The 21,847-nt window shown below is 39.5% G+C and overlaps 1 protein-coding gene across 2 annotated transcripts in view; it reads left to right on the plus strand.

Annotated features, from left to right (window-relative positions):
* Nucleotides 1-21,847, plus strand: part of trdn (triadin) — a 60,991-nt gene that overhangs the window by 32,629 nt on the left and 6,515 nt on the right. For both annotated transcript variants that reach the window (XM_076272094.1, XM_076272095.1), the window contains 24 exons: nt 74-163; nt 4,511-4,552; nt 4,735-4,776; nt 6,443-6,484; nt 6,841-6,882; nt 8,856-8,897; nt 9,037-9,084; nt 9,355-9,411; nt 10,425-10,466; nt 10,612-10,647; nt 11,339-11,392; nt 12,220-12,267; nt 13,219-13,290; nt 13,608-13,643; nt 13,836-13,883; nt 13,978-14,013; nt 14,112-14,156; nt 14,888-14,935; nt 15,327-15,365; nt 16,070-16,114; nt 16,270-16,305; nt 16,652-16,684; nt 19,099-19,134; nt 21,278-21,322. In XM_076272094.1, coding sequence (XP_076128209.1) covers nt 74-163; nt 4,511-4,552; nt 4,735-4,776; nt 6,443-6,484; nt 6,841-6,882; nt 8,856-8,897; nt 9,037-9,084; nt 9,355-9,411; nt 10,425-10,466; nt 10,612-10,647; nt 11,339-11,392; nt 12,220-12,267; nt 13,219-13,290; nt 13,608-13,643; nt 13,836-13,883; nt 13,978-14,013; nt 14,112-14,156; nt 14,888-14,935; nt 15,327-15,365; nt 16,070-16,114; nt 16,270-16,305; nt 16,652-16,684; nt 19,099-19,134; nt 21,278-21,322 — 1,104 coding nt within the window. The remainder of the gene's footprint in view (nt 1-73; nt 164-4,510; nt 4,553-4,734; nt 4,777-6,442; nt 6,485-6,840; nt 6,883-8,855; nt 8,898-9,036; nt 9,085-9,354; nt 9,412-10,424; nt 10,467-10,611; nt 10,648-11,338; nt 11,393-12,219; nt 12,268-13,218; nt 13,291-13,607; nt 13,644-13,835; nt 13,884-13,977; nt 14,014-14,111; nt 14,157-14,887; nt 14,936-15,326; nt 15,366-16,069; nt 16,115-16,269; nt 16,306-16,651; nt 16,685-19,098; nt 19,135-21,277; nt 21,323-21,847) is intronic.

Genomic DNA, 21,847 nt, shown 5'->3' on the forward strand with positions numbered 1-21,847 from the left:
AAGCTAATGATTTTTTGTCATATGTGATGTCTGATTGTCTCATTAATTAATGCGCTTCTCTCACTTTTATCAGAGGAGCCGGTGCCAAAGCCTGTGAAGGAAGTCAAAGAACAACCAGAAGAGCCTGAAGCTCCAGTGAAGAAATCAAAGGCAGAAAAAACAGGTAACGTCATGCCTTTTGTACTGTAGGCTAGGTAACGTCATAGGGCATGCCTTGTGTAGACGGTCGTTTGACTTTCCTTTTTTATTTTGTCATTTTGTGGTTCCTTTTAAACAATAAGTGTTACCATGACAACCTGAGTGGCAACTCCATAAATAACTCCAAAAGCAGGGTGTCTTCTCAATTATCTAATTATTAATTATATAAATTATGCCAATTGAAAGCCAGGCAGGCCGGGTGGGGGCGTTGTAGTCTGACATGGTCTTTGGATTTGGCAGTAGCTGTGACATCATTTCTACCCTAGTGAAATAAGTATAGAGATAAATCACAATGTAAGACTAGGGTTATTCATAATACTCTTAGCAAAACATTTAATGAAAGTGAGCTAAAAGTGAGACAACGGCCCTATTAGAGGTGATGATGCTCTTCCTGGGCCTGTCAGGTGTTTACAGAAGGTCTCTAAACTCTTTAAAGAGGGAGACATGGAGAAATGGAGACATGACTTGTCACCTCCTTTGTATTTCACTTCAGATTTTTAAAAATATCAGGATAACATAGTAATCCCACTTCTTTACTGTAACACATGCCAGCTCAAACATGAAAACATGCAGGCCACACACTGACTGCACATTACTGTATATTATAAGTAAACTTATTATATACTAAAGAATGTAAGGAACGTCAGTGTAGTGAAAGATAAAGCAACAGTGTAATGCCAGACAGTGTCTAGGTAATGTAAAGGCCCACGTCCACTGGCGATGTCTGACGCGTGCCAAGTGATGCAAAAGTTTAGAACTCCATTACTTTTAACAGAGCAGATGGCTGCATCTGACATTCGTTGACGCCAAAGTTTAGAACATTGTTCTATGTCTTGAGCGCACTAGACGCGCAGTGTCTTTGCCAGTGGGAGTTGGCCTTAAGGCAATCAGAAAACCGCAATGTCAGGACAGAAGGAGAGCAAAGTCTGCATGGGAAGAGCAAGCCTCTTATCCCTATGCCAACCAGGATTCTATCACCAACACACACCTGAGCACACCTGAGCTCACTGCACCTGCTGCAGACAGCGTTGGAGAGGGAGACACACAGGCGCAAGGTGGATGAGGCCAAGGGAGATCTGGCAGGGTCATTACATAGCAGTGCTTTGAATATAAAAAGGCTCTTGAATGGTTATGTAAATGTCTGCATCTTTTAGGGAGTATTTGGAAAGCCTTTTTTTATAGTCCTATTCACAATATCATGATATAAACTTTAAAGGCCAGTGAAATCAAGCCATGACTCAAGTTATTCAGTTAAGATTTAGAATTCCTTGAGTGTCTATCTCCATCTTTCAACATTTGTTAGGGGTCAAAAGATAAAAGTGAATTTTCGTTTAATTTTTCATCAGTACAAGACTTTGTATATATTTTATGTCTATCTGAGGTTTACCTTCTAAGCATTCTATTGAGTGTGAAAGAAACATCTATTGGTGGAATAGTTTCAAACTTCAAAACTTCCCACAGTGTCTTTGTAAATTCTGAAGGTGGACTTGCTTGATAAGCATTTCAAATACAAGTGAACATTGTTATGACTTTATGATTATGAAGAACACTATACTACAATTTTCATTATTATTTTTACACTGATACAGCATGAAGATACCTAGTTTTTCCTTTTTCCAGATCCGGTGTTGTGGTATTTTTAGCTGGGATGGTTTGTTGTTGCTATGACTCCCATCCCCAAGATGGGGAAGTGCACAATCAGACGATGACACATTAATTCTAACAAATTCAAGCAATTCACATTTCTAATAAAGCTGTCATATTTGTGGCCTGTGAGTTACGGCCAGCACTTTTGAAATTAATTCCAGCAATAACCACCTGATTTATGACTATCGGATGTGGAGCCTGCCAAAGCCTTTCATCATAAGTGCACATTATTTGTTCAATAAAATGATAATTTCAATATCCTCGATTCAATCTTACACAGACACCCACCAATGTGATTAGATAGAATTCAGATGCATATAATTTAGTGTTTACCTCCATGTGCACGTGACTTGTCTCAGCATTACCTGAGGGGTCTTTTATCAAATTATCTGGAATTGACACCAAGAAAATGAAAACAAGAGGCCTCCCTGCGTTTGCATTTGATGTTGGTTGGCTGATTGACTGATGTGATGGCTATGGTAGATGAGATTCTCGGACTTTCTGTGATGTGCGTGTGCACATTTATTGCTATTGATCGGCAAAAAAGCATTTCTCTCCAGAGGTCCCAAACGACCACCAATGAGAGCATAAGGTGTACAACTCGACACCGCGACATCCATTATAGTGACCCACGCCCCAGCCTTGTCCTGATAGCCCTATTCCCATACCCCTCTGCCACCTCCCAAAACATTGAGCTATCAAGCAGTACATGACAACTTGAATAGATGGATCTGTGTGCGAGAGACCACTATAAATCCATAACAATCTTTTCCAATGGAGCCAGTGTCATGAATTGTAATTTGGCATGCATTACATTTCTGTTTTTGTTTTGTTTGTTTCATTTTGTTTACTTCTGTACAGATAAACCCAAATCTAAGGCTAAGCCTAAGGAGACTGAAGGTATACTCTGTTGCTGAGATGAAGTGCATGCATGCTGCTATAATATCACAAAGCAAAGCCTGTTTAGCATATTAACCTCCACAGATGGGCCATGTATACAAATTAAGCACGGGTGAAAATAAGGTGAAGTCCAAATCAGACAGAACGCTCGAACGAGGATATTAAACGTAAGATCACCCACGACTCTTCTGTTCTTAGCAGTCTGTGGAGAGCTGAGCCTGCTGGCCCGGCATACGAGTGTGGACACAGAGAGATGAGTCACGCAGGGACCAAGTGTAATTAAATGAGCTTTCACTAACGGAATGAGGTCTGCCCTGCAAGCTGTTTGTACTGGCCCATGACAGCACATCAAAATGTTGCATTAGCTGAAAAGCGAATAGAGGGAATATGCTCTTGTTGGTAGAAATATGCCATGTTGAGAGGGGAACTGTCTGAGCTATCTAAGCTTATGTTGTGATTTACGCTTCATTTGGTGTCCATTTGTCATAATGTTAACGGAGCACTCTGAAGGAAGCTCTTAACTGTTGTGTGTTGAATGTATTTTTTAGACTCAAAGCCACCATCTTGTGGCCAAGAAAATGCAAGTGCAATGCACCTATTTTGAGTTGCTGATCTGATAGTGTAGTGCATGCTGAACCATTGCTTACTTCTACCTTACAGCTGGACCTGAAAAACGTAAGGCCGAGAAAGTGAAAAAGCCACCAGGTATTTCACTATATAATTTTAAATATCGGGTTGAAATAGAATTTACTCAATCCAATAAATACACAGATAAACAGATAAGAGAAGCAGTTGGCTATTGTCTAAAGTTAGATATCCAGTCACTTCAAAACAATATGTAATGTATTGGTCTTACATTACTACAGCAAAGAAAGAGGAAAAGATTGCCAAGAAAGATGATAAAGACAGAGATGGTATGGAACTGTTTTGCCTTCCATATGATTTCATCCTTCTTTACATTGCACATGAAAGTGTCATGAAATAGATTCACATGACCTTCATATTTGTACAGATATACAGTTGAGACTGTTGAGATATACAGTTTAATGTATTACGTTAGCATCTGCAGTACGTCTAATGTTTGTACATGTCCCTAGGCCATCTTGAAAAGAGAAAAGCAACTAAAGAAGGTACATTGCCACTCCTCTAAAAACACATTGAGGGGAATTCTGTAAATGTTTGTTTCAAATCTTTTTTTTTTTATTGAGGAATCATCTGTATTCATACATTTTTCAAAACATCCTTAAGTTTGAAGGAATTCTGTAAATGTTTGAAGTGTTTGGAGAGTGATAAGTATAAAATGTTTGACTGCATCATCATTTTGTTACAGCCAAAAAGGAGGAAAAAATGAAACATACAGATGATAAAACTGGTATGATAGTTTCACGCACTTCTGCCTTCAAGTAAACTAATTAAGCTTTGCCACATTGTTATGTGCAATATGCTTATATCATTACGTCCAATGTGTTCAAACGTCAGTGACATACCACGAGGAGAGAAAGCAATCTATTAGATGTGATACTGGAACTAAATAGTTCTTAAGATGAGGATCACATTGAAGATCCATCAAGCATAAGCGCATAAAATAACTGTTATAACTGTAACTATAATAATTGTCATTACTAAACTAATCAAAAGTCAGCTACTATATTCCACCCTATCATGACACATCAAATGCTGACTTTGCTGACAGCACAAGGTATGATAAAAGTCATGTTAGAATCAAATGATTGATATAGTACATCATGCTTACTGTATATTACAGCCAAAAAGGAGGAAAAGATGAAGAGGTCCGATGATAAAAAGGGTATGATAGCTCCATGTGCTCCTGCCTTTATAATATGCAATTTGCTTACAGTATATTGCTTACAACCTATGTCATGTCACATTATTTGCTGGCTTCGGTGCACATTAGAAAATGCTAAATCAGACTAATATTAGGAAGAAGCTAATTGGTATGAAATGACTTTGTGCATCATTCTTTTACAGCCAAAAAGGAGGAAAAGTTGAAGAAGTCAGATGATAAAAATGGTATGATAGCTCCATGTGCTTCTGCCTTCAACATTAGAGCTTTGGCGTTTTTAATATGTAATGTGCTTACAATATATTGTTGAAACCTATATAATGTCACATTATTTGCTGGCTTTGGTGCACATTAGAAAATGCTAAATCAGACTAATATCAGGAAAATGAAATGACATTGTGCATCATTCTTTTACAGCCAAAAAAGAAGAAAAGATTAAAAAGGCAGATGATATGAAGGGTATGATAGTGCTTTTGGCCTAGTTGGTATGATAAAAGGTATGATGAAAGTCAATTTAGCATCAAATAATTGATATAGTACATCATGCTTTTATTACAGCCAAAAAGGAGGAAAAGTTGAAGAGGTCCGATGATAAAAAGGGTATGATAGCTCCATGTGCTCCTGCCTTCAATTAGAAATAGAGCTTTGGCATTTATGTAAAGTGCTTACAATATATCGTTTACAACATGTCATGTCACACTATTTGCTGGCTTTGGTGCACATTAAAACATGCTAAATCAGACTAATATCAGGAAAAAAAATGATTTGTATTAAATTACTTTGTGCATCATTCTTTTACAGCCAAAAAGGAGGAAAAAATGAAAAAGACAGATAATAAGAAGGGTATGAAGGTGCTTTTGCTATAAATTAGACTAGTTGTGCTTTGCCATATGACTTGATACGCAGCATGCTTATCACTATGTCCAATGTTTGATAAGGATAGTGGTGGATATTAGATGAGGTGCATTACAATAGTTTAGTTTTATGGTGAAGATCAATTTGGAGGTGCATTAAGCATGTGCACTCTTAAAATAACAGTTTGTTAAAATATTGCTCATGAGCTACCATATTTCACCCCAATCAAAACAAATCAAGCGCTGACTTTGCAACATATTAGATTCTTGGACAACACAAAGTATGGTAAAAGTGTAGTTAGTGTCAATTGTTTGACTTTGTGCATTTTCCTTTTACAGTCAAAAAGGAGGAAAAGATGACAAAGTCAGGTGATAAAAAGGGTATGATTTGCTTTTGCCTACAATTAGACTAGTTTTGCATTGCCATGTAATTTTTATCTGTAAAGTATCATTATAGGCAATGTTAGAAAATGTCGGCATTAGGAAAGAAAGTCTATTGGATGTGATAAATTACAATATTTCAGTTTTCAGGTGCAGATCAAATAGGTGGTGCATCAAGCATACAGATATATTTGCTATTATTAATATCAATCAAATGATTGATGTAGTACATCATGCTTATATTACAGCCAAAAAGGAAAGTTAAAGATGTCAGTTGATAAGAAGGGTATGATAGCTTATGTGTTTCTGCCTTCAGTTACCAGTAGAGCTTCACTTTGATACTTATAGTATAGATTGTACAGCCTTTGCCAAGTAGTTGTAAATGGCAACAAGCTTTAATGAGGAAAGATATCAAAGTCCAATAAGTCACTATTAAGATAAGATAAATGATAGTCGTTCTGTTAGTGGTTCAGAACCCCATCAAAATGCATTCTCCTAATAGAGCTTTGCCGTTTATGTAAAGTGCTTACAATATATTGTTACATGTCATGTCACACTATTTGCTGGCTTTGGTGCACATTAAAAGATGCTAAATCAGACTAATATCAGGAAAAAAAATGATTTGTATTAAATTACTTTGTGCACCATTCTTTTACAGCCAAAAAGGAGGAAAAAATGAAAAAGACCGATGATAAGAAGGGTATGAAGGTGCTTTTGCTATAAATTAGACTAGTTGAGCTTTGCCATATAACTTGATACGCAGCATGCTTATCACTATGTCCAATGTTTGATAAGGATAGTGGTGGATATTAGATGAGGTGCATTACAATAGTTCAGTTCTATGGTGAAGATCAATTTGGAGGTGCATTAAGCATGTGCACACTCTTAAAATGACAGTTTGTTAAAATATTGGTCAAAAGTGAGCTACCATATTTCACCCTAATCAAAACAAATCAAGCGCTGGCTTTGCAACAGATTATATTCTTGGACAACACAAAGTGTGGTAAAAGTGTAGTTAGTGTCAATTGTTTGACTTTGTGCATCTTCCTTTTACAGTCAAAAAGGAGGAAAAGATGACAAAGTCAGATGATAAAAAGGGTATGATGTGTTTTTGCCAACAATTAGACTAGTTTTGCATTGGCATGTCATGTTTATCTGTAAAGTATCATTATTGGCAATGTTAGAAAATGTCGGCATTAGGAAAGAAAGTCTATTGGATGTGATAAATGACAATATTTCAGTTTTCAGGTGCAGATGAAATAGGTGGTGCATTAAGCATATAGATATAGTTGCTGTTATTAATATCAATCAAATGATTGATGTAGTACATCATGCTTATATTACAGCCAAAAAGGAAAGTTAAAGAAGTCAGTTGATAAGAAGGGTATGATAGCTTATGTGTTTCTGCCTTCAGTTACCAGTAGCTTCGCTTTGATACTTATAGTATAGATTGTACAGCCTTTGCCAAGTAGTTGTAAATGGCAACAAGCTTTAATGAGGAAAGCTATCAAAGCCCAATAAGTCACTGTTAAGATAAGATAAACGATAGTCGTTCTGTTAGTGGTTCAGAACCCCATCAAAATGCATTCTCCTAATAAGTATGCAATTAATTAATCATCCATGACAGTTCAGGACATTTTCAACCTTCAAATATAAAGACTCAGCGAGCACTGTAAGCTTTTGAGTGTTGCTAGTTTAAGTAGTCACTGAATGACTGACAATGCTTATTTGCATCATGCAATACTGCACCCTGCTGGTTAAATGTAAGCTGCAACAAAGACTTGACAAAAGAAAAAGATGACAACCAGCCGTGGATTAATGTCTGTTTGTTTATTTGCTTCAGGGTTTATTGTCTTCAATCTGCTCTAATTAATTTCACTTTCACTTTAATTCTCCGGTTATTCTGCCTGTATTTAACTACACATTGTCTTATTCACAGCCCCCAAGGTTCCCTCTGGCAAAAAGAGTATGTTCTCCAGCTCTGTTTATGGTTGACCTCAGGCTTAAAGCTGTGTAGTTGAGCCAAGGCTTAAAGTCTGAAATTAACCGCTGCTTGTTGTGTGAGATCACCCAGCATTCACCCCCGCCCTCACCCTAAGCCACTCTCTCTCACACGCAGAATGTTCCCAGGAGAGGGGAGGGACATTCTCACTTTTGCAGCGGTGTGTGCGTGCTTTGCTGCCACGCCACTGTTGATACTGGATGTGTTTATCAACTTGGATTTTTACATTTTTAATATTTATTGTTGTACGTAATAATCATATCATGCTGTGGTACCACTTCTGTATGGAGCCCCACACTCATCACCCACACCTAATCAAGGCTCCATTTTTATTTATTTCTTGTTATGAGGAATAAGTGAGTATTGTTGATTTCCTGTTGAAATCACTGGGAGATGGAATGGGTTAACCATTGACATTTAATCACAGTTGGATATCACCAGAATGTGGGATAACAGGAAACTGTAGCTGTTGGATTATCATGACGATCATGTTGATAATGTTTCTTTCATGACAATGCAACAACTCTGCTCTCACAGTCTTATCGCAGTGCCTAGCGCCAAAGTGTCAACCTTTAGCCACACACTGCAGCCTCACTAAGATCACACTGGCTTGGACTTCACAACCCTCTTATGTTGATTGCTAATGAAAATGGTGGACATTTCATTCCCATGGAAGTCATACAGGTTCAATCTGACAAAAACAAAATCCTAACTGTGTATTTTTAAATTACTTAAGTTCATTTTTTTGAAAGATACCCACACTCATTTTGATATTAAGAGGATCTGTGAATTTTGTTTAAGCTTCAAATGCTTCAGCTTTCAGTAGTCAGAACATCTAGGCTCATACTAGATACTAATACTACAATCTGACAAAAAACAAATCTGTATTTTTATATGACTGAAGTAAATGTTTTAAAAAATATACCCACACTCATTTTGATATTAAGAGGATCTGTGAATTTTGTTTAAGCTTTAGTGCTTCAGCTTTCAGTAGTTAGTTAAATTGGCAAGGCTCACGCTAGATACTAATACTTCAAAAGCATCACAGTCATACATTGTTTTGTTGTAGAAACAGACGTTCCAAAGAAAGCCAGCATATCCATAAAGAAAGGTACTCTCAAGACAGAAATTCTGACTGCATTTCTACCTTAATATGTAAACAAAACACATGCAAGGTCAACTTTAACAAGACTCATAAGATGTTTGATGTTATCATCAAAGTTGATAAGTTACCTTGTTCCTATTCTTAGATGCTGATGCTCCCAAAAAGGCAGACCAGAAGAAACAGAAAAAGAAAGGTATGTTGGGTCTTAGGTTTGTTTCTATTGTGCTTGTGTTGAATTGTTGAGCTTTGCTGATTATTTGTCATTTTCGAGTTACGAGTTATTTCTCTCTGTGGGACTTCCCTAGGTTTTAATAACTTTTGTGAATTGAGAGAGCAATCCAAAATGCTCTGATACCATGACCAAATTGTCTCTTAGTTTATATTACAGTATTGTATTAAAGAAGCTGTAAAGCTGAAAAGGAATTTTGTTATAAAAGTCCCAAAATATGATGTTTCTTTTCAGTGATTGAGGCTCTAAAGAATGTAACACTTAATCCACAAAGGGACGACTTCAAAGATGGTATTACACAAAACCTTTTTATTTCCCCTAACCAAACAAAGTAGTTCTAATTCACTGCCTTACAGCAAGCAAACCAGCCTTTCCAAGAACCTTAACCTTTAGATCCACTGATCAATAACACATTGATTTTAACTGGGGCATATTAATAAGCAAAATAAACACTACCTTGGCGTTTAAAGTGGCTGAAAGATCCCTCACATTTTGTCCTTAATCACAATTTTACTGATTGCACATTGAAATTCTAATTTAATCTCTATTCAGACATTTCACCAACATATCAAAGACTTATGGTTATTCATGACAGCCATAAGAATCTGTACATCGCCACAATTAAGTGTGAATCATGTGAAGAAAATCCAGATTACGGAAATCCTTTATTTTTTCAGAAATAACAACACACAAGGAGCTTATGCCAAACCCACTTTTCTGTTGTCAATAAGGCAAATGTGGAACTCAAGCTTGTGAATCTGACATAATAAATGTGAATTTAATGTTCTATTTTCTGTTGATATATACAAGAAAAACATTGAGAATTAGTTACAATTATATTACCATTATAAGAGTAAATACTTGCTAAAACATCAACATTTACACTCACTGATATTGCTGTATAGTTACAGTTAACTTTTTTCACGATAAAGCATCATCTTAACTTGTAGTGATTTATATTTGATTGATATGGCTGTGATTATTATAAGTGCAATGTTACTATAGCAATAATGATGAGAAATTATTATTCAAATTATTAGTCAAATTATTAGTCAAAGTTGCTCAAAAATGTTAATGTGATATTGCCTCAGAAAGTTGGAATAAGTCCTCCTCAGAATCCACATATAGTCTGACTGCCAGTATTTCTGTGTTATGAGTAAAACAATCACAACCTTTGACCTCTGAATCATCAGTTCTGGGTAGAGTGATACTTTATTACATGGAAGATGTGAGGGAGGTGTGAGGGAGCAGGTTCTCTGAAACCAAAATAGAACACAAATTCATGGTGAGAAACTATTCCACAGAATCCAAGCCCAAGAAAGAAGTTGTGGTACCCTCCAAGGACGGTATGTGTAGCGTCTCTTCTTTCTGTCTGAAGCCTTCAGAATTACTGTCTAGCATGCAGTTTGACTGCAGAGTGCTACACTACCCGCTTTGAAATGCAATTTCTTCTCAATATACATGTTTTTTCTTCACTTTTCACCTCCACAGAGAAAACTGAAGAAGTGGCTCTGTCTCCGACTGAAGGTACAACTTTTACCAGGGAGGCTCAAGGAATGTTATTCAAGGAATAATACTTTGAAGTACTGTACATGAGATTACTGTGGTAAACTCATTAACAGAGGCCAGCCATGAGACATTAAGTATAGAATTTCTGCTGAAAACACAGCATGTTCAGCATGACTGAGTGAGCTGTCTGTCAGGCATCCACAGGGAGAGTGTAACTATCGAGCAGCAGAATCAATGTTAATGTATTGGATCTGTTGCAGGAGTTGAGGTAACCTCCTCTTGGAGTCAAAAGGTAACAATGCTTTGAATGATGTTTTCAGACCTGAGCTCATTGAAATGTCAACTGCCGCTTACTCTACTTCCACTTTTTTGGAGATTTAAACCCTTCTTTTCTGTCCATCATGCCACACACTCCAGCATAGCAGAATATCCCACCAACTCCCCATCCCCCTTCTTTTTACTTGTAGCTTAGTGCTAACCTCACCCCTTTTTCATCGGAGGTGTCAGTGTACATTGCTCACAGACAATCTTCACAATAGGCATTTCAGGACCATGGCCAGCTACCAAACCAAACATGCTTGTAATCAACACTGTAAATCAAATACTCCGATGGGCGAACTAAAACTGAATTAAATTAAATGTTAACCTTGTTAGTAAGATTGAGTTCATGATGGGGGCAAAATGCCTGACAAATCTATGTGATTGACAGGTGTTCCATGCCGACCAACACCAGTCTACTGCCCCTCGCCTCCAGGCTGGTATGGTGAGTATAACAACTGGTCATCTATTTTAGGAGTACTCTATTTAACCAGCACAGCCAACCATGGGTGGATGGGGTGCTTCTGGGGTTTGCTTTGAAGTATTATATATAGGACAAACACTAAAATAGTTTAAACCCCAATGCTGTTGCCTATGAATATACATTAGTTCCTAAATACAGTATATAGCTGTTATGTGATTATTCAGGCTTCAATTATATTTATTAATTTAGCAGTTTCTTTTATTCAAAGTAACTTACATGTCAGTCATATTATAAGGGCCATTGTCCCTAGAGCAACTCAGGGTTAAGTGCCTTGCTCAAGGGCACAGCGGTGGACGCTGGGAATTGAACCCACAACATTTCAGGCTACTGCATGCTAGCCCAGCTCCTTAGCCACTACGCTACCACCACCCAGCTGACCCCTATTTGTATTGTTTAGATGAATACAATAAATTAAAGGTGCAGTCAGCGATCGTGGGCGTTTTCAAGCCCATAACATAATTTTTGTCACATTCAGCAATCATCTCCTCATGACTGCTAGCAGCCCATTCCGTTAGCCTGTCCCCCAAACAAAAACGAAACCCTGCGTGGAGTTTCTCTGAAATAGTGAAGGGAGGGGTGACCTATTGGTGTGTTTCATTTAGTCCTCGGTTAAAATATAATGTACTTTGTTTTGGACAAAAGCGTCTGCTAAAAAATGTAAATATAAATATAAACATAAACAAACGCGACTTCCTGCGCAATCACTGACTGCACCTTTTTGTAAATTTCACCAGTCTCACTTTTGTTCACGCAAGGTTAACACACCGTGACTATCATTTATCTTGCAGTGCATCATATAGTCACAGACAATCCAAAACCACCGGAAGTGGGCCCAGGTATTTCATATGAGTGTGAAATCACACACAGTTGAAGTGGGGTCCTTAATCACTAGTATTCACAATACTAGACAACAGGCTACTGCTGCTTTGTCCCTGTATAGATCCAAGCAAACTGACTCACAGCTTAACACTCTCACAGTGTGCCCTGTGCTACCATGTCTTCACGCACTGGGAAACAGCCCATGTTAAAGGAGAAGTTTGTTTTCTTCAAGGGTCTATTTTTATATGATAAAAAAAGATGTTATACATTTTCGTTTGAGACAAAAACAATGTCCTTTTGATCCCAAACAAAAATGTAGACTAGTTTAGTTTTGATTAGATGATAACTAGTCTGGATTTTTGTCTGTAACGAAAATGTGAACATGTTATCATCTAAAAATAGACCCTCGGTTGAGGAATATTGACTTCTCCTTTAAGCTTTTTTGCCCCCTCTGCATTCAAGGGGTAAATTGGAACCCCAGCCATTATTTTTCAGATGCACTCTTCCCTCTAAAGAAAGTATGAGACCTAGATTTATTTTTCTCTGCTTTTTGATCTCTCCCTCCTGATGTATCGCTTAGAGGTCACTTTTTCCCCTGCTTGGGTTGATAAGAGTCTGGATCAGTGTGCATTTGATCACTTAATTATTCATTGCTGAACTTCTTCTTCACTTTGGGGGCGAGGCATGGACGCTGCCTCTGATGTGCAATTAGGCTGGGATTTTATCTCACTTTGACCACTCGGCCTGCATTTTACATAACCTGGGAAAGTAGGAAAAAACACATGATGGATGGATGAATTTGCATGACCCTGATTCAGATTCTATCCACTAAAGCAGGGGCAAAGACAGCCATGTCTTCGGCTACTTTGCTTTGCTGCTTGACCCCCTCAAGATGTGCCTTTAAACAATTTTCTGAAAAGATGACAATGTATTAAAGTAATAAAAAAACATGTAATGTTCTTTGTCAGTTCCCCAGGTTCCAGTTCTAACGACAGTGTATCCAACTGCTCCACCAGTACATCCGGCTCCTACCGAACCAGGTAGTTCCTTCATTAGTATTTTATTCAGCCCCATCTGTTTAAACTGATCAGGCCCTATTTCTTGTGGAACATCAACATTTAAATAGGGAGTGACAGGACATTTCTGATGTTCGTTGAACAATCATTAACTATGTAAGTTGGATAAAAACATGACGATTTGTGAATGAACAAAAGCAAGCTGCAACAAAGAAGGGCGCACGTTCATTTCCTCTGATTGCACAATGTACTCTGCACTGAGTACATTGTGCAACAGAACAGAATGCATTTTTGTGATAATTAGCTTCACTGTCATTTCACAATTGCTTCTTCCCGATCAGAAGCAGCTGAAAAAGAGAAGACAGAAGAGAAGAAAGGTAAATACTGCGCTGCATAGCGATCACTTTAATGCATGATACGTCTCCTGCTCGGAAATAAGGTTAAAGTGTCACTTGTTAACATGCTAATTCACCTGAACCGTGACATCCTCGTTATTCTCAGTGGCATATGTTCAGCATTAATAAATCATATTAGACATTGTCTAATGCTGCCAATTTGACATTTCTCAGAGCCTGCAGCCAAGGGGGATGTGGACGAAGTTTGCATTGTTAGGAGCGGTAAGCCAAAGCAGATATACAGTAAAAACTAATTTTCAAAATCCCATTTTCACAACAGTGTTGTTATTGGTAATGTTTTTCCTCCCTATCTCAGAGCTAGAAGACCTGAAAGAGAAGGCCAAAAAGAAAGGTAATTTTTGCTGTCTAGTCATGCTACCATGAGTGTGTAGATGCACTTGAAAAATAGTAGGGAGCTCAATTTTTCCCTACATTTTTGCACCACTGCAGAAACTGTGGATGCCAAAGGGAAAACTAAGAAAGTTGCTAAAAGAGGTAAAATGGGTAACTAATATATCTAACACATCTAAGCAAGGTGTGGAAAATATATATATATATTTGGTGTGTTAGTGTGTATGTCTGAACAGGGTCAACAGAAGAACCTCTTAACAATCTGGTGCTTTCTATTTAGCAAAAAACATAGCACATGTGTGAGTCCATTTATATGCTTGTAGTGTTGTGTATTAACATGCCGTTTGTGTGAGTTCTCCTTTGATCTAGAGAGTGTAGGTTGAGCTTACTGTACCATTTCCCCACGGGCCAACCTTTATATTCAGTTGCTACCTAATCACACACCTGGTTCTTGTGAAATTCCTGTAGCTTGGCTAACTGCGACATTGAGCTAACAACACAAGGTCATGTGATTCCCACTGAGCCCTGGTAGACGGAAGCCCATCCTGTTCTGTTCCATTCTGTGGATAAAAGCACCTGCTAAATAAATGCAGAAATGAATAAATGAATGAATGCAAATTATATAGTCACATAAAATGTAAAAAGATGCTTCAGAGACCGCTGGATATTGAAGGTTTCCAGTAACGAGGTTCTCCGGTGTTATTAGTAGTAACATGTAGGGCTCCAACAGGCTCTGAGGAAGAGTATAATGGACAGCTCTCCTGTTGGATTGAAAGATCCTGATAGTGATACACAAAGGCAGTGGTAAAAAGGAAGTCTCAGTTGCTGGTAAGAAATTCTGGCATGTAATTGCCTTCATCTCTCTGTTCTTGCAGCACCCGAGGTGTCCAAAGACAAGGCCAAGTCTGCAGCTGTTAAAAAAGGTGGTGTATAATTAAAACGGGTATTTGTGCTGACTCGTGGAGATTTTGCAGTGTTACACAATTATGATAGCGCAGTCGGGAGCAGAGACTCAGAGATCTCAGGCTTTATTCAACATTCAGGAGCATAACTCACAAGGGCAAAGATTTCATTGCTGTGGTCACAAAAATGATGTCACCAATTTCCTAATGCTGTCTGCCATATGCTGTCAGAGCATGTTATGTCATGCCAAACATGTACATACTTTATGCATATTAAGGTTTTTGTTTTTTTGTCATTTTATTTCATTCAGCTTTTTTGTCTTGTAATGCAAATGTAGCCTACATCTCAGTGACTCATATTTGGTCTTGATTTCTCCTGCTGGTTCACCCTCTGCCCCCCCTCCCCCCTCAGAGCCTGCGCCTGCCAAAAAGAAGCCAGTGAAGAAAGAAGGTATTAAACCTCCAGAACACTCCTGTCTTTTCTCTCTTAACCCCTTTTAAGGCTCCTGTCTCAACCTCACAAAATCTCACAGAGCAAAGACTTGCTCCCAGTTCATACCCAGTGATCATGCAGAATGGAATACATAATGATTCATCAGTCTGTCCATCTTTCTTGCTCACTTGCTGTCCCTCCTCATGATTATCTCTCTCATACTTTCTATAGAATAGATACAGCTCTGGAAAAGATTAAGAGACGAACTGCACATTTTTCTGATATCATCCTACGGTTGCTGAGTGAAATATGAATAAGTTGACGTCATATTATTCAAATATGCAGTGGTCTCATAATTTGGAATATGACCGTCAACACTGATGTCATCCAACTCAGCAACTGTGGGATGACATTAGAAAAATGTGCAGTGGTCTCTTAATCTTTTCCAGAGCTGTATCTATTCTATATATGAGATAGATCATCATCATTTTTTTCCAGAGCTGTATGTATAGACAGACAAAAAGACATGTGTACATATGGTATGCATGAGTAGATAAGTAAGGTACACTACACTGCAACCATACATAACAATATTATATAATATATAATTTACTGTGTGAATAGGTAAATATATATTGTAAATTAGGGCTTCTTTGGATGGAATGGAGCTATGTTTTAATGCATCTCACATGCCTGACTTTAGTTCCCATTTCCTGTTTCAGAAGCTGCTCCCAAAGAGAAGCTTGGTCTGTTTCCAGTGCAGAGAGGTGAGAATGCTGGTCTTTCTCGTTTACCCATGTCCAGTCAGGCTGGATTCTGCAGGCCGTTAGTTCCCTCTGGACTCCAGCATATCAATGACAACTCCTTCATTGGGGGAGTGTGGTTCTGGGCTTACCTCATTTTAATGTGCTCTTCATTCCAGGAGTTGGTGTGAAGAAGGCCAAAACAAAGGAGCCAGGTATCAGATGCTGCTTCCTGGCAAATGCTTCTGTATCATTATGGATGGATGGATGGATGGATGGATGGATGGATAGATAGATGAACAGATGGTTGGATGGGTGGATGAAATACATGAATAAGTTCATGACCATACAGTATACTGCATATGATGTGATGCCTATATGTTAGTATGCTTGTTTATGTTGCATGCAGTCACTGTAAAAAGTCCATTGAGCACTAATAAGGTACAATTTTATTGTCCTTTCCTAGCTCTGTCATGATTTACACAAACAGAGCACCACAATAGGTTACAGCCAGGAAAACAACACATTGTGACTCACGCTCTTTTTGTGTCCCCCTCACAGCCAAACCAAAAGTCAAATCTGTGGACAAAAAAGGTCAGTGTGACTCGCAACACTCCCTCATGTCTCATGGGAAAAAAGCTTACATAACACACGCGTGTCCACAGAACATTGGCACTCACATTCCCGTACATACACACCCAAAGTGGTTAAGGACCTTAAGACCCACCCTGACACACACACACACATACACACACACACACACACACACACGGGCACAAATTATATAGACTCTTCGGCAGGGGCTAATATAAAAATGTCTGGGCGAGTCATTATCAAGGAGATGGCACTCTGTGAATATTGAGGGCTGTATCAGGGTCAGCTGTTAAGAAGCTCACGACGAAACCCTCTAGCCGTGTCCTATATACTGCTTAGCACTTCATCAGAGACAGAAGGCCATTTCGCTCCATACTTTAGCACACAGAGACCGCGTGAGCGTTTCGGGGTGGTGTGTGTCATACCTCAGTAGGACATCATGGACCTGGCGGCCGTTTGCAAAAGAACAGCGCTGTTTTTGTCCTCTGTGTGTCTTTGGCACTCGGAGAGTACAAAGGTGCCAGAGGATGCAGAGTGAGGGGTCAACATTAGCAAACACTGTAGGGTATTGTTTGAAGTATAGAGTCAACATAGACATTTACTTTTTTTATCTTTCTTTCTTTCTTTTTTTCTTTCTCTCTGTTCTTAATCTCTCTCTTTCTTTCTTTCTTTCTCTCTGTTCATACGCAGACACACACACACACAGACACACACACACACACACACACACACACACACACACACACACACACACACACACACACACACACACACATTTCTACCTGTAACAAATCACACAAGGCTAATGGAGACAGACACATTTGTGTTTTAAACCTTTTCTAAAGCTATATTGCATGCCATTCTGAATAGCCAATTACCAAATGACATGCTAAAGGCCCCCAATTGCATGTAAGTCATTCAACCGTAATAATCAATTTGGCATGATCACATTTGGAAAACCAACGTCAGTTCCACAAAACTGTCCAAACAGGAGTGTTTTTCACTTGAATCTAATAAATTGAAATGTCATTGCAAATACATTTACTAGCAATCTAGGTACTTCTATTGGCACTGCATTTGAACTCAATCATCAGTAGGCTGACCATGCTGGAGGCAGATTTTGCAGTGCCCCCTGTTGGATTTGTCCTTTGCTCCTTTGTTGCGTTGGACTCCGCCATTATGTCTGCTATCTACCCACACATTACCGTGGCAACAGCCGCAGAGACAAGCCTGCCATTAAGTCATGTTCCATTAATACTACGGTGTCCTGTCAAAGCAACAGCGTTAATGATTGTAGGGTGGACAGAAATAATGAATGTAATGTTGGGAAAAACAGTTTACTTACATAGACCTAAGTAATTCATCAGTTACTACTTTTAATTAATGCTTCTCAGGTTCATGTTTCCACTTCTCTATTCTGATTTTTTTATTGGGTTCAGATGATTTTCCAGCAGTTTTCTCTTCTAGGTAACCGATCATAGGGCATACTTAAGGTGAGAGGCATGGTAGAAAGCAAAGGTTTCCTGGTTAAGAATAAAGGTGATGGTTATCTTGCCTCCCTTTCTCTGAGGTCTGAAAATCCTGCTGACTAGTTTCTAGAACATTCACGCAGACGCGGCTCATGGCTGCTCTGGTCTGATGCATTATATACGGCTGTGTCATAGGGCTCAGTGTTTCAGCTGCGTCTGCTTTCCTGGATGGTGAGGAGCTTCAGGAAATGACCAGCGTGTTGCCATGGAAATTGCCTGGGGAAGTAACGTCTGGTTCCGTGCGTGTGTGTGGTTGTGCTGACACGCCACCTCAGAGAATTTCTGGCTGTAGAGAGCAACGCTGGTGGCCGGCCGTTACAGCCCTTGCTTCTGTTCGCTTACTGAACTGCCCTTCCCCGTATAGAACACATCAGCATTATGATCACATTTATGTTATGCTACACATGGGCCTTATACTGTGACAGTGTGATATGGGATATTATGGTGGGGGACAGAGAACTGTGAGGAAAATGACCAATAATAGTATTGACACTGTCATGTCATTGGACGTCTACTGTGATGGTGACTAATGTTAAAATATGACATGTTTATAAGAAGCTTATTTCGCTCTTGTGGTGGATAGTGCAAGTAGAGGCTAACTGAATCATAATGTCATTTGTGCGGAACCCGATTGCTAAGTTTAATCGGTGTTCCCTGAGCATGGTGTCTCTGGCTCTGACATTTATAACATTCACAGTTTTGTGCTATTCTTACAACACCACAGGAGCGGGGATAGGCGATTACTTTATTACTCTATGCCATTTGTTAAAGTCAGTTTTCATTGCCCAATTATAGATGCCTGCCTGTTTAACCAGTCTCTCTCTCTCTCTCTCTCTCTCTCTCTCTCTATCTCTCTCCCCCCCCTCCATGTCTACAACCACGAAGAAGACAAAGTGAAGGAGGAGCGGCCCACCGCTGAGAGTGAGTGATTACACTCGGCCGCCATTTCCATTTTATCACGCTGACATTTTACACTGCGTGCGTCGCTGAGGACAATGAGGAGAATACATTACGGACTTGTCCGACAACCGCTCGTGCAGTGTACCCGGCACAGTAAGATCAATGCATAGTGTACGGCGGCGGTCGACGCAGTAGTCTGTGTACCGTACGCTGTGATGTGTCAGTTGCAATTAACAATCCCAACTGAACGGGACAGAAGCCCTTTGATTGTGTTAACTTAGCGCGATCTTTAAGGACTTTTAGAAGGCTGACTCTATCAGTTCTTGTTGACTAAAAATAGCATGACAATCTTCATCAAAGTTTTGTGGATTTAGTCAGAAGACGGGGAGAGCCACCCATCCAGTGGTGATCTAATTGTCTCTAATGTCCTCTCTGGCAAAGTAAGGTGGTCCGCTTTTTGATAAGATGCCAGGCACCATTTCCCAATGCACCATCACAAAGTCTAGCAGAAGGAGCTTGCCGATAATGAAGTGAGCTAGTTGAGTGGGAGAAAGAGAGAGAGAGAGAGGGAGGAAGAGGAAGAGGGAAACCTGGCAACCCTGTATTGGCTGTGTGTAATGTGTTTATATCAATAGGGTGGACGGGGACTGACTTGTAATCAATATTCCTAAAACAAATGGCTCAATTGAATTAATGACCCCTGGACGAGGAGTCTGATCAGTCAATAAGGCTCTGGCAGAGCACTTAGTCATTTGTTGGTGTTTGGCTTTCATATTTGATCAGTCTTTGCCTGCAATTACTTTTATAATGGGATAGTGTGTATAGGGGGATCAAACAGGGGCCAAAGGGCATTTTCTTTTAGATCGGTCTATCTGTGTGGTGCATACCTCACACTGGTCGAACGGTAACCGTGGTGAGTGGAAATGACAAGCAACTGACGGACTGACACAAAATCAAGAACTGGACATTTCACCCTCCGTTGCCTCGCTCACACCTTGTAAAAGTCCAGACAGCCGAGACAACCTAACAGGGCAAGCGGTGTCTGTTTCCTCAAATGGTGCGGACACATAGGTCTGTTTGGCCATTCACACACACACACACACACACACACACACACACACACACACACACACATACACACACACACACACACACACACACACACACACACGCACACACACACACACACAGCCACAGCCAACTTAGCACGGCCTTGAAGAGGCTCTTGAATGGGAGTGTTAACGTCGGGGCTCTCCTTTGTATTCTGTTGGTGCCATTTTAGCGCAGAAGAAAAGCACTTTGCTAAGAAAGAGCCTGGAGCCTGCCAAAAGAGGTCGACTAAATGACCACCATTCATCACGGATGCTAATGCTGCACTGGCCACTTGTCGGAACAAACGAGACACAAATGAGATGTGATAATGGATCTAATAGTGTGCACATTGCTTTATTTATTTATCTATCGCTACTGGCTTCTTTTATTCCCGTCGCATGCTTGACACATTTGTCAACTTTTGCACAAAAACACTTGTTGTGCTGTCATCATGAGAAATGTTTAAACAGGAACATGCATAAGAGGAGAGAGCCAATGTAGTGAATAACGCTGTCACAATTGTAGTGAGAAAAACACCAATGTACTGATGGCCTAAAAGTTCTTAAAAGGATGTAATGAAAACTTTCCCTATTTTAGCTCATAACTAGTATTATATTGCGGTGATGATTAGATAACTGAAAAACATTGTCATCTCTTTCTCATTAATGTCTTGCCAGCGAATGACAAAGGGAAATTGGATCTGTCAAGTAGCGCAACTTTTAAATAAAGGCCATGTGGAATTTCGCTACCCTCAGACAGGGGTGAATCAATTTCAGATATGTAATCCTGAGATTCTCTCTCTCTCTCTCTCTCTCTCTCTCTCTCTCTCTCTCTCTCTCTCTCGCTCTCGCATTAATGTGCAAGAACCCATGCCCTCCAAAGTATTCACAACACGTGGAAAATGAAATCACTCATTTCTCTAACCTGATTAGCAGAGTCTCCTGGGCACAGTGAAAGTGCAATCACAGAGGTGTCAGGGTGCGTTAATGTGACGACAGGCAAGACAGAAAGCATATTGCAGGCTCCAGGTGATGTGACAGACCTGTTATGTGTCTCACCCTCTCTCCAACAGGTAAATCTGACACAGAGGCAAAGACAGAGGCTAAGGAGGCATCAGGTATGTAAGGCGCCCCGAAATGTCCCTCTTGAAAAGTTCCCCTTGCCCATTGTGTGCACGGTTTTTACATTTACATTTATTCATTTAGAAGACACTGTTGTCCAAAGTGACTTACATATTATATTACAAGGAATTACATTGTCCCCAGAGCAACTCAACTGTCTTTCTCAAGGGCACAGCGGTGGAAGCCGGGGAATTGAACCCACAACTTTTCAGGCTACTGCATGCTAACTCAGCTCCTTAGCCACTACACTACCACCGCACTGCAGTGTCATTTTTACAGTTCCATAGGTTTAGCAATCATACAGTAACATATAATTGCACTATTACATTTGCATACTGTGCAATGTGTGTGTTCATAATCCCAAAACCCATCACTTAAAAAAGGGAGGGAAATGCATTACCTCTATGTCTGGTTATGAGTAGGCCATAAGTCAGCATGCATTACTCATATGTCTGGTTATGAGTAGGCCATAAGTCAGCGTGCATTACTCATATATCTGGTTATGAGTCTGAAAAGGCAGT

This window comes from Alosa pseudoharengus, unplaced genomic scaffold (assembly GCF_046254945.1).
Source record: "Alosa pseudoharengus isolate Yale_2024_CS ecotype anadromous, Long Island Sound unplaced genomic scaffold, YU_APseudo_1.1 YU_APseudo_1.1_scf_7, whole genome shotgun sequence".
NCBI lineage: Eukaryota > Metazoa > Chordata > Actinopteri > Clupeiformes > Clupeidae > Alosa > Alosa pseudoharengus.